General features: G+C 39.3%; 1 protein-coding gene across 5 annotated transcripts in view; it reads left to right on the top strand.

Annotated features, from left to right (window-relative positions):
* PTPN13 (protein tyrosine phosphatase non-receptor type 13) overlaps nucleotides 1-12,170 on the top strand; it is a 126,516-nt gene that overhangs the window by 15,573 nt on the left and 98,773 nt on the right. For all 5 annotated transcript variants that reach the window (XM_055796983.1, XM_055796985.1, XM_055796981.1 and 2 more), the window contains exon 2: nucleotides 10,567-10,686. In XM_055796983.1, coding sequence (XP_055652958.1) covers nucleotides 10,572-10,686 — 115 coding nt within the window. In that variant the 5' untranslated portion in view covers nucleotides 10,567-10,571. The remainder of the gene's footprint in view (nucleotides 1-10,566; nucleotides 10,687-12,170) is intronic.

The following is a 12,170-nucleotide window of genomic DNA, read 5'->3' as shown; positions in this document are numbered from 1 at the left end:
ATCATTTGTTGCCTTTCTAATTGCTTTGTGTAGGAACAGTTATTCCATGGTCAAGTCAAATCCAACCAGCTGCCTGTTCACATCTCTGCTGTTCCCTCAGAGTGTATGGATTTCCTGATACGGGCTCAATATGACAATGGGTTATAGTCAGGTATCTCTCTTGAAGAGGTAGTTCACTTGGAAGTTGGTTCTCTCTTGGAATTTTATGAAGTTGCTTTGTAAATTTAGTCAGTGATTCTTACTGCTTAAAATTTCCTTAGCATAAATCTTTGTACAGATTTTCACACCTGACTGGACAATATATCGTAGACCTTTTTAATTGGCATTTTTTGGCATATAAAAAGTATACATCTCATGCCTTGTTACTACCATGTCTTGAGTAGAAAAAGGCTGGCTGGCTAAAAGGAAAATTACTTCTTTTCTGCTGCAGAAGAGTGAAAAAAAATCAGTGTTCTGAGTAGGGCTTGATACTTGCTACTGTGCTTGAATTAGTGTTTTCTTGAACTCATAGATAAGTAGAGCAAGCATCTCTCAGCTTACGTGTTGGTCCTAAAGATACAGCTCTTGCGTGTACAGTTCTTGACAGCTGAAATGTAGGCCTATGTTCAGTCTTGTCTGTTTTTCAGGGTAGAAATTCAGACTTCTACAATAAGAATTAGTCATCACTTGTGTGAGTAATATCGTTACTCCCGGACAGGTGAGTTCACAGATAAGATATCCATTGTGTCATCTAGCTGCAGACCTTGTGATGTTCTGTTCTTTATGCTATATCTCCCCTTCCCCCTCTGTGCCCGCCCCCCCCCCCCCCCCCCCCCCCCCGAAGTGAACCCCCAAAAAAGTAACTGTCTGAGCAGGCAGCATACTTCTGGTGGTTGGGTTTTTTTTCGCCTTAATCTGCCTTTTTTTTTTTTCCTCCCCTGCTGAAAATCCTGGGATTCTGTGGTGTTGCCTGTGTTGTAGAACCTATGCAGTTGCTTAAAGAAGTTTGGATTCCAAAAAGTTGTGATTATTACTCTCTTGAGCATCAAAGACTGCAGAATTGGTACAAGATAGACCCTCTAGATGGATAATGTCCCCAGGCATCCTGAAATTTAAGAACACGATCACTTCTTCCTCCAGTTGTAGGGCTGCCTCAGAATTGTTCCTGACAGTTACGAGGAATTAAAACATCATTCAGGTTCATGGCTGTGGAGAGTGTTGTTATTCAGGGGATGGTCCATCTCCATCAGTAGTTGTTTAGACTCTCATCAGCTGTTTTCACCAAGATGAAGTCATAAGCAGAAAGAACCGAGTGGGGAGGTAGATTGGCCTAGGGCACTGAGTAAGAAAGGCATTGGACTATCTGTAGCAATCAATTAGCTGAAGAGATTATTTGCTAAGTGGTAACTTTTTAATTGATTGGGGGTGGTTTGTTTTGGGTTTTTTCACTTCCATAGCAGAAAAATAAATGTACAAGTGCAGTTCTGTGGAAATATTGGTAGGTGGGGTGATCCATGTGGGACCTTGTTAGCTCTCATAGTGAGCTATATGTGTACTTGAAAAAAAACTGTGTTGTAGTAGTGCAGCTTCTTTGCCTGTCTGCAACTAAGGTAAAGCAGTGCTGGAGGAATCAGATGTGTCTAGATGTCATTTTCAAACTTGTTCTGTTACTCGGCCAGTTTTTTCTTCTGTTGTCAGATATTGTTTCCTTTCCAGGCAGGACATATGAAATAACTGTTTGTATGAACTGTCCTCTGGATACTAGAGGTTTATTGTGGCTGAGTACACAAGTTATGCTCCCTGCTAACAGATTGGTTTCTTGTGAATCTGCAGAGGAGCTGCTTTCAAACTGAAAACAAAGAAATTGTTTCTGGAATTGGTACATTAGATCATTCAAACTATGGAGAAATTGTTTTGGTGCCCTAGTAATCTCTTCTACTAATTCCTTTTTTGAGAATGTCTGGTAGTCACACATACGAGGCTGACAGATTATTTTTTTTTTTGCACACATCCATCCTTCTCCCACACACAGGAGGAAGAAATCCAAAATCCAAAATGAACCCCACAGTTCAGCCACCTAACAACAGCAAAAGACATTTGTTGAAGGATTGTACATCAATATATAGGATTACAATCTGGTTTTGAAATAAGATGTGGTGGGGTCAGTCTTTATACTTATTAAGAGTATGTTGACTTTAACAGTGATTTACAAATTACTACAATCCTAACATTTTTCTTTATTGCTTAAATTGAGGGGTATTAAAGTTATTTTCCCAGATATTTTAGCATATTAACATCATGATATTTCTACACTTACCTGAAGGTCAGCAATTTTCTGCATTTAAAAAAAAAAAAAAAAGTTGCAAAGCTTCCTGACATTGTCTTTCTCTTTCTAATACTGCACCTAAGAAATTTGAGGACTCTTACTCTCTTGGCATATGATGCTTGGTTTCCTGCTGATCCAGTTGTGCTGCCTTCATTTACCCTGGTTATTACATTGCTGCAAGGGGCTGTTGTACTGAGAAGAGACATTTATAAAGCAAGGTACCATTCTCTGTTACTGAGACTGTAAGGATTAATATCTAACAGAAACTGAACCCCTCTGTACTAGAGAATTTATCTAAGGTAGTAAAATTCGTATCACTTCATTACCACAGGAGAGAGCTTAAGCTAAGCTTTAAAAAAACCCAGTCTAGAGTAAGTTTATCCATTAGGGAAGTTATCTGTTGAGCAATACTGGCTTAATTTGTACCTGTTAAATTAATGAAACTTACTTCTAGTCACTGAGTTTCTAGTGTGTGGCAGTGTATGTCTTGGTGTTAAGTATTTGATCTTTACTCTTCTCATGTTGGGGACTGATTATAAAGAAATCCATCTTTGTAATGATATGAAAAAGCAGTTACTCTGTACAATTGTCATACCTGACTTGCTTATCAAAGCCTCATTGTCTTACCTGTAGATACCTTTAAAATGACACAGATGGTGGGAAGTAGTACTTAATAATTTAGAATAATGCTTCCGAGTGACTCAATGATATTTAAATCATGTGTGTGCTACTATTTCTGCTCCTCTGACAATAACTTTCATTCCCTCTTGAGCAAAGGCTGCAAGTGAATGATAGACTTCAGTCATGACCTTTTAGTAGTATATGAGGGATGCATAGCTCTTGTATGCAGCAATGGAATAATTGCTGGACTAAAGCTGGAGGTGTCATTCTTAGTTTTGCTCACCATAGTCTGTCCCTGCCATGGTGACAATGCATGTCACACATACAGACCTAGCAACAGTTGTGTACCCCAGTGTACTTGATGAAGAGCATTACTACGACTCTGCACCGAAAAATATTGGTGCAGAAGGATGCCAATGAAGGCACTTATGTCAAGACTGCTGCACAGTCTGGAATTTGTCTGCCATAAGTGAAGTTGTAGGATGGATAGTACATTGCTACATCATGAAGTTGTGTTGTCAATAGTAAGACATGTTTTGCTTGTGATTATTTTATGTCATTAAAGAGTTTCATCTGATACGTATGAACAAGGGTATTATTGATCGATCTGCTATTTGAAAAGTGTTTGTGTTGCCAAGCTGGTTTGCAGTCCTGAAATTTCTGCTTTTCCATTTATATAGCTTGTCTTAGTCACAGGTCCTCTGTTCCTACTTAGCAATTAAAATGAAAGTTGCAAGTATGAGAAACGCACCAAGGAGACATGCCTCTCAGAGGTGGAGCAGATCAACAGCAAAATAAGGGAGTTGCCCAAGGATCTTACACTGACAATTAGGCTAAAGAGAGGGATGCAAGAGTCATGCCCCGATTTATGTGGATTAAGCTGACTTTGTAGTGATAATTATATACTCTTCTGAATAAAATTTTAATATCAGATGTGAAACATCAGCTACCCTGATGTATAAATTGCCTAGAAAACATGACTTTCATGATTATTATATACATTTTGGACTGGATTTACTAGTTTGCCTTACACAAAGCCTCAGATAAACAGGTTTATCTGGTTCTGGTGATAGAGAGAGAGAACAGCAAGGGAGGGATTCAGCAATAACCCTTGCTTGTCTTCCATTGTGAGTTTAGTCCAATGCCAAAAGCTGATTTCTTTCCACCTTCCAGGAAAGAAAGCAAGTGCTTCTCAAGTAAAATAAACACTGCTTGCCCTGGAGGTACAAGCCAAGATTCTCAATACGTCACATTCTTCTGTCTTCCAGACGTGGGAATACAAGACTGGTTTAAGGCTTTGGAAGGAGAAATGCTAACATCTGTTACAGTGAGTGTGAGAGCATTGCTATATGCTCAAATAAAAGGCCAACAATGCTCTGTACTTCTGGGAGTGTCCTTATGTTCTTTGTGTTCTATCGCAGATTTGAGCTAGTGTCTGTTCCTTTACTTAGGAAGCTTGAGTTCAAAGCAGCAAGCTATCGGTTTGAAGAGGAGATGCAAGTTTAAAGAAATTTTCTTGATGTAGTTTGAGGACTGGCTCAGGAGCATGGGACTGTTTTGCTGACATTTCATCCTGTCTGCCTGCAGGAGCAAAAGACGGGAACATGGAAAGAAAAATGTGAGTGGAAAAAGCTAATCTTTTCCACAATGCAGGAGAGGGAGAAAGGAAGTTCTTGGGTGGTCTCTACTGACCTTTCCAAAATGGAGGAGGAAGGAATAGTGCTTACACTAAGATAATATTATCAAATAGCTGATTGAACAAAAAGAACCATGGATGTGTGTTTGTTTGCAAAAACTTAGATCCACGTGATTTTTAGCAGCTATTTAGAGACTTAAAAAAAGAGAGGGGAGAGGGGATTTGCATCTTGTGAGGCTTTTTGTCCCATCTATTTTTAGAAGTGAAAAGTGGTCATGGCACAAGGGTTTCTTTCTTTATCCTTCAAGACAATAAATGAGAATAATGTGTAGTAATTAACTTGAGAGCAGGATTCTAAAAATAAAATAAAGAATTCTTTAAACACTTGATTAGCTTGTGTATTTACCTTGATTATGTGTTTGACTTGAATATTTGCAAATAATGCCTTATTTTGTGGACAGCCAGTGTAAATTGGACCTGCAGCTATAGGAAACCACATTTTACATGCACACATCTAAGCATGTGCAGATTTCAAAATAAGATTTCAAAGACTGTTGAAGCACAAGCTTTCTAACTTGGCTTCAGGGTTCTGTACTTGTTTCAGCAACAGTATTATTGGGGATAAACTAATTGATATATGCATTCCAGGTCTTCTTCAGGGGTGTAAGATGTGGGTCAATGTAAATAAATAGGATAGATGCCAGCATTCTGAAATTACAGGGTATGGTAATGACTCTAGATGCTTAGGTTCTGAAATGGGAGAGGCCAGACTTTCAAAACTGCTCAGGTAAACTTCAGTTCAGTTTCATTGGGATTTGTGTGCATATTGAGTGTTGTTAGAAAAGTGTCAGTGTTTTATTTTTAGGCAGCTAATCATGGCTTTAGAAATATCAAATAAGTATGAGATACTGCAAACAGTTAACTAATGTTCTTAAAACACAGATTTTGACATAAAGTTTTGGTTCTGAAGTTATGTCACAGGAGAATATGCTGATGCAGAAGGTGAGGGTGAAAAAGCAAGGGATATGTGTTACTAAAACCAAACCGCAAAGTTGTCAAGCAGTCGTTAAGTTGAAGCAGTTTATCTTTTTGACTATCAGTCTGTTTTTAATTTTTCTTACAACATTGGTGATATTATAGTCTTTGTTAAACACAGTTGTAGCAATAGCTGCTTAATACTTCAGCTGGCAAGAGTTGAATAAAATCTGGAAAGAATAGGCCATTCAATGCGTAATGGCAATTTGAAATGCATAAGGAGAAAAGTTGGTGGCTGGGGGAAATGCGAATTTTGAGCATTTAACTTATGTGCTGCATACGTAATTAAAAAGCAAGACATATTGAAAACTTTGCAAGCTGTAGGGGAAAAACATATACCTTGCAAATAGTCATTTTGACAATATTACTTGCTGTGAGAGGCTGGTCCTGTCGTGTTTTCCCTCTTACCTTGGACTGAGGGTGTGGCAGGCTGCTTTATGGGCCATCTTGGCATTGCCTGGGTGTTCCATAGGTGTTGTGCTTTTAACAAAGGTTCTTGGGACTGTAGAGTGTAGGAGCAAGGAGGTTACTGAGCTTCCTTTACAGGCAAAAGGCAGAAGTACTCATCCCACTCATCAGGGAAGTGTATAAGCTGTCTGCCTTTGAGGGAGGAGCTGTCAGTTAGTCCTCCAGAGGTAAACAGGCTCTTTGAAGGAAGTGTTTGAGATACGGGAGAGGCCCTTGGCTTAAGCAGCTTGCTTTCTTGGAACTGTGCTGCCTATATGGCTTAGGGCTGAATGGCATGGAGGGTGAGAAATTGCACTCAGGGCTTGTTGATACAAATGATTTCCACCTGAATTTACTCTCTTGTCCTGGAGCAAAAAAGAGCTGCCTCCACATGAGGCAGCTGTTTTCCTGTGGAAATTGTATTCCTGTATGGTCTAGGAGTAAATTCTGTCCCAGAGCAAGCAACTTGAAAGCAATTGTGTCTGTGCTTCTCCAGTGTTAACTGTTTTAATTTGTATACTGTTTTCCTGCATTGTGTTGTGCTCTCTGCTGTGTGAATGGCCCTTTTTGGATGTTTTGTGGCAATGTTCTTGTGTGGTCTTTGTATGTATGTGGGTGTATGGGGAATCCATGCCTTTGGAGTTCGTACCATCTAGCCCTTTGTGCCTCCCAATCGTGTCTGCAACTGGACTTCTTGCCCCACCTGGAACACTGTTCAGCTCTGGGGCCCCCAACATAATGAGGACATGGACCTGTTGGAGCAAGTCCAGAGGAGGACCACGAAGATGACCAGAGGGCTGGAGCACCTCTCCTGTGAAGACAGGCTGAGAGAGATGAGGGATTGTTGGGTTTGAAGAAGAGAAGGCTCTGGGGAGACCTTATAGCAGCCTTCCAGTACCTAAAGGGGCCTACAAGAAAGCTGGAGAAGGACTATTTACAAGGGCCTGTAGTGATAGGCCATGGGGTAATGGCTTGTAACTGAAAGAAAGTACATTTAGGTTAGATACTAGGAAGAAATTCTTTACTATGAGAGTGGTGAGACACTGGAACAGGTTGCTCAGAGTAGTTGTGGGTGCCCCCTTCCTGGAAGTGTTCAAGGCCAAGTTGGATGGGACTTTGAGCAGCCTGGTCTAGTGTCTGCATTTTACTTGGAGTTTTGTGATCTGTCATTTTAGGCCATTACTGTTCAGCTTTCCTGAGATCCACGCACCCTCTCTCCTTGGATTAGTCCCTCTTTGCTCACTTGAAGTCAGCTAAAAGTTTACCCTTAACAGAGAACTCCACTCTTTTCTTTCCTGCATTTTTTAAGAGGTTGCTGTTCTTAGTCTGTTGTCCCCTGTTGCAGTCACCCACCTTCCTTTTTTCTGAGTTCTTAGCCATAAGAGTTTAAATACTTATTTAAATGGATTCATTTTAATTGTGAAATGAACATTATACAACTATATAACCACGTATGTAACTGCAATTAGAGGGCTAAGATGTGAAGACAGGCAGTCTGTGTTGTTTTGATAAGGTGTTCTACAAAAGCTTTGCATGTTTTTCTCTTACATAAATTACTTGATCCTGTAATTATGTTGCAATTTATCAAAATGTTCAGGCATTTCACAAAACCAAAAGCTGTTGTATGTTTTGAGCACTTGACACTTTAGCTTCTGTATTCACAAAGGAACCAGACATTATTGAAGGCTCCCAGAACCTAAGGAGACAGCAAATGTGGAAGAATTGTGCATCGCAAACATTATATATTTTATAAATTTCTCCTTTCTCCTTGTGAATAACATCAGTTGCAAAGAAACTAGTGGGAAAGAGGTATATTTTGAGCCAGGCACTTTCACTGTCAGCTTCGTTGTCTTAAATTAGTGGTGCCTGGCTGCTAACAGGTGGACTGTACAGATGGAGAACTCTTGCCATGCATTTGCCTGCAAACACTTCACCCCAGCTTGCTTCATTCAGTTCCTCAGTAGCAGAGAACAGTTTTGTGGAAGCCTCTTTAATCTTCATAACCAGTGTGTTGGTCTTCTCTTTGCTTTGACAGACAAGTGCTGCAGCTTCAAGGTAGTTTTGAGGAAGAAAACCAGGAAAAGTTACCAAAAAGTTACTGAAACAGATACACTTCAGTGAGTCTTGCTCAAATTCCAACTTGTGCTTCTTTGCATGTGGGTGTGTGTTGTAATGATTGATGCTAGTTTTTGAAAGCTCAGGCCAAATACAACAAATATGAAATGTTTTGGGTTTGGTGTGTTTTGATGTTTGCTTTATTTGTCATGCTATTGCTGTCTAATATACAAGCAGGTCTTGTTGCTTGCATTGCTACAAGTGAGGCCTGCATGGCTGTGTGCATATTAATACACTTACTGTGATCAATAAATCGTTTTCTGTAGGATTCTTTTACTGTATGTAGTATGTTGGGGAGTTTGAGCAGACATGCTTATGGTCTTTGTAGCGATAGGGAATCGGATTATATCTGCTATGGAACAGCCCACACAATTATTTAATCACAGCTGAAAGGAATCAGGATTTTTGCAGAATGGGAAAAAGGGGAGTGGCTAAGAAGCATTTTGGGAGAAATGTTTGGTGTTGTTATGCTCGGCTTACTTCCTTTAGAATATTTAGCACAAAAAGTTTTCATTTGCAGTTCATATTTTTTAATCCCTAGGAGAAGATGTCTTCTATTCAGAATAATCCGTTTTGACTCTAGATGTGCATACAGAAATTTGAGGCAGGGCCATGAAATTACAGAATTCCCTGCCATGGATGATAGACCAGCACTCTGTGCTAATCGATGTATGTGAATCTCATACTGACTAGAAATGTGTTTATCTCTGGCTTTCTATCCATTTATTGCAAGTCTGCATTGGTCCCTAGCTTTGGGGAACTGCATTTTGAATTGTGTAATGTATTTTTCTCTTCGGGGATTCAGATTTCATTTTTCTTTTAAATATGGTCTCGACCTGCTTTCCATTCCATTGAGGATGACTTTTGAACATTAATCATTGAAAATATGTCTGGTTTGGTAAATATGCAGAATGATTGAATACTAAAAACTGGCAAGTTGTGAAGTAAGGAAAAATAAGCTGTGATGAAATGCAGCCAACAAGATGTAATTTTTCAGTAGCATAGTATAAAAATCTAGCTGAAAAGGCTTTAGGGTAGTCTTCAGAGCCCATGTTTTCAGCTAGAAACTTCAGGATATTCAGCCTTTTATATTGCCATCATATGGGTATGAACCTGGCTATCTGAAAGTTAAAAAAAAAAACATGGAAAGCATGAAACTGCCTGGACATTTACTTGGGGAAACTAAATATAGCTAGTCAGCCTGTCCTCCTTGCAAATGTTAGATTAATATCCATGAGTGTACATCTGAGCCCAGATTGTATGCTGATGGAAAGGCTCTGGCTAGTTGATTGGAAGGGAGGGGCAGTAACCTCCAGCAGTACTGTTGGGTCATATAAAGCTCTTGATATCAGTTATTGATCTTGGGAAAATATGCATTTCTTATGGAACTGTCTTTTCCATTTCCAGCAGCAGCTTTGGAGCCTTTGATACCCGATGAACTCATCACTGATGATTGATATACCTTAGGCTCTTAGTGCATTTCACTGCCTCAAGATTTTATACTTTGGGCTTTGGAGAGAAGCAGCTGCATCTCAATCAGAAATATCAATTGGCATGAATGCTCAAACTGAGAACGTTTAGTGTCCATAGAAATCTGAAGTAATTAGCATGATTTATTTGTTCCTGAGCTTACTGAAATGAAGGTTTGACTTTGCCAGAGTATTTAGGGATGCATTCTTCAGTTTTCAAAATGTTTTTTATTTTGGACAACTGAATATCAAATTGTGGTATGGTTAAAATGGTTTAACTCTGAAAAAAATATTTAAGCCTGAGCTCTTTTAGCTGGGGAAGGAAGTCTTTATTTTCTGGGCATGCAATACATAGAGCACTGCTAACAGTTTTAGTTTGTTTTCTTAAATGTATGAAGAAACTAAACAAAAGAGGTTAGCTATCAATTTGACCGCTAGCTTGCTTGCATGCTTTCAGGTAGTGCTTCTTACTATTTGGTCATGAGATAACATAAATAACCTTGTGAAGACATATTGGAAGAAGAGCATCCTTTCCTAACAGCAGCTTCACAAACTTAAACCTGTGAAAATAATGTTAATAGCTGATTTGCATTAAGAAACTTGTAACTACTAATAATTCTGTCAGGTTTTGTTTTTTTTTAAAACAGGACAGACTCTTGCCCATGGCATGTGGACTAATACCAGCTTTTGAGTTTACTGATTTAGTAGCGTACAATATTAATACGGATCATTGTTGTCTTAAACCAATTTTTTCTTCTTCATTTGAGCAGGTGCTCAAAGTCCTTTATGATGAATGTTCTGTAATATTTCTGTGTGATGGGTTCCATTAATGTTAGAGAATTTCTGTGACTGGGAGTTGAACATGGGTTATTACTACTTGAGTACTACATGCAAGGAGAAAATAACTTACCTATTCTTAAATCTGTTTGATTTCTCAGGTAACATGCATGTGTCACTGGCAGAGGCTCTGGAGGTTCGGGGAGGGCCGCTGCAGGAAGAGGAAATATGGGCTATTTTGAATCAAAGTGCAGAAAGCCTTCAAGAACTATTCAGAAAAGGTAAATATTTTTAAAGACTACTCTATACGGAACTGGAAGTGTCTTTGGTATGTTTACGTGTCATGGAAGTAAACTCCCTTGTTCTTCCTTGGCTCTAAACCCAAATAACTTTGTGTAAAGTGCCTAGCTGTAACTCGGACCAAAGGATGTTTTCAACCCATAACTTCATGTTCTGTCAGGACTCATGGCACATTGTTTCATGTGGTGGCAACTTGACTTTGGTAGGAAGCTACCACAGAGTTTTTGTATTATTTTAAACTCACTGAAATTAGATAGAAAAACAGGAAAAAAAATCCCAACAAATGCCATTGAAGTACTTTGGTCATGAAAGGGACATAGAAATATGTACAGTGTAGTCATGACCAGTCTGCTCTGAAAAGATTTAGCCTCAAGTGAGGTGAAGGTGAGACACTGAGAAGCTGGCCAGAGGGCTGGGTATCATTCCCCAGAATTAAATTAGCAAGACATACATAGCTACTGAGGAGTGTGTGGCTTGCTTTGTGGTACTTTAAAGGAGCAGAGGTTAAATATCTCTTCCCCCTGCCCTAGCCCCCACCCCCCAACTTAGCAGGCTCTAAGTTGAGCGTCTGCAATGCTGCTAGTTCTAGCACTAAGTATGGAACCCTTCCTCTTCCTGATGTTTTCCTTTCTTTAAAATCGGCAAATCCTTAAGCCACACTCACACCACGCCACCCCCCCTTTGCTTTTTGCTTTTTATATCTTAACTCAAATATTGAACTTTGGTGACATCTTTAACCTGGCCTCAGTGTATGTTCACATGATTCATCTTAGTATTTTGGCAGATTTATGGTTTTAATCTCCTTATATCTAAACATGCATCTGTAAATTCAGTTTTATTCAGGAAGAATCAAAAGCTCCCACTTTGAAAACAACCATTGTTTTGTCACATTACTATGCAAAGGGCACACCTTCATTATTACTGTATTTTTTGCGCGTGTTTGGCTTAGAATTTCATCACAATTCAACGTTTAAGAAGTTTGGTGGGTTTTTTTAAGATTTAGTTTGGACAATCTGTCCAGTCAGATACTAGGTCTGTCTCATATACTGTACAACCTCTGAAAGTGGTCTCTGTTGGATACTTCATGAATACTCTAAAGAAGGCAGATGTGGGCAGAGACTGCCATACAGCATTTGAATTCTGATTGAGCTTGACTTAGTATTATAAACAGGAAATTTTATCAACTTCTGTGAAATATTTTTTGGTGGACAAATCATGGCAAGCTTTGATATCTGGTACGAATTTCCAGTTTCCCCTTTACCAGTGAGCTTACAGCTCATGTGGTAAAAGAAGCATTCCCTATTAAGAATGCTGAGTTTATTGTTGCAGTTCGACCCACTGTCCTGTCCCTGCGCCGCTCATATTGCGCAAATGGGAAAGCTGGTATCTTCTTTCTTGGCTCTTTCTCTCTTTGTTCTCTCTCGGAGAGAATCGGAGGAATGATTTTTCTAAGAGGGCAGGCTGT

Source organism: Falco peregrinus, chromosome 2, assembly GCF_023634155.1.
Source record: "Falco peregrinus isolate bFalPer1 chromosome 2, bFalPer1.pri, whole genome shotgun sequence".
In the NCBI taxonomy this organism is placed as follows: domain Eukaryota; kingdom Metazoa; phylum Chordata; class Aves; order Falconiformes; family Falconidae; genus Falco; species Falco peregrinus.
The sequence above is the reverse complement of the archived record's forward strand: the minus strand, read 5'-3'. Positions and strand labels throughout refer to the sequence as shown.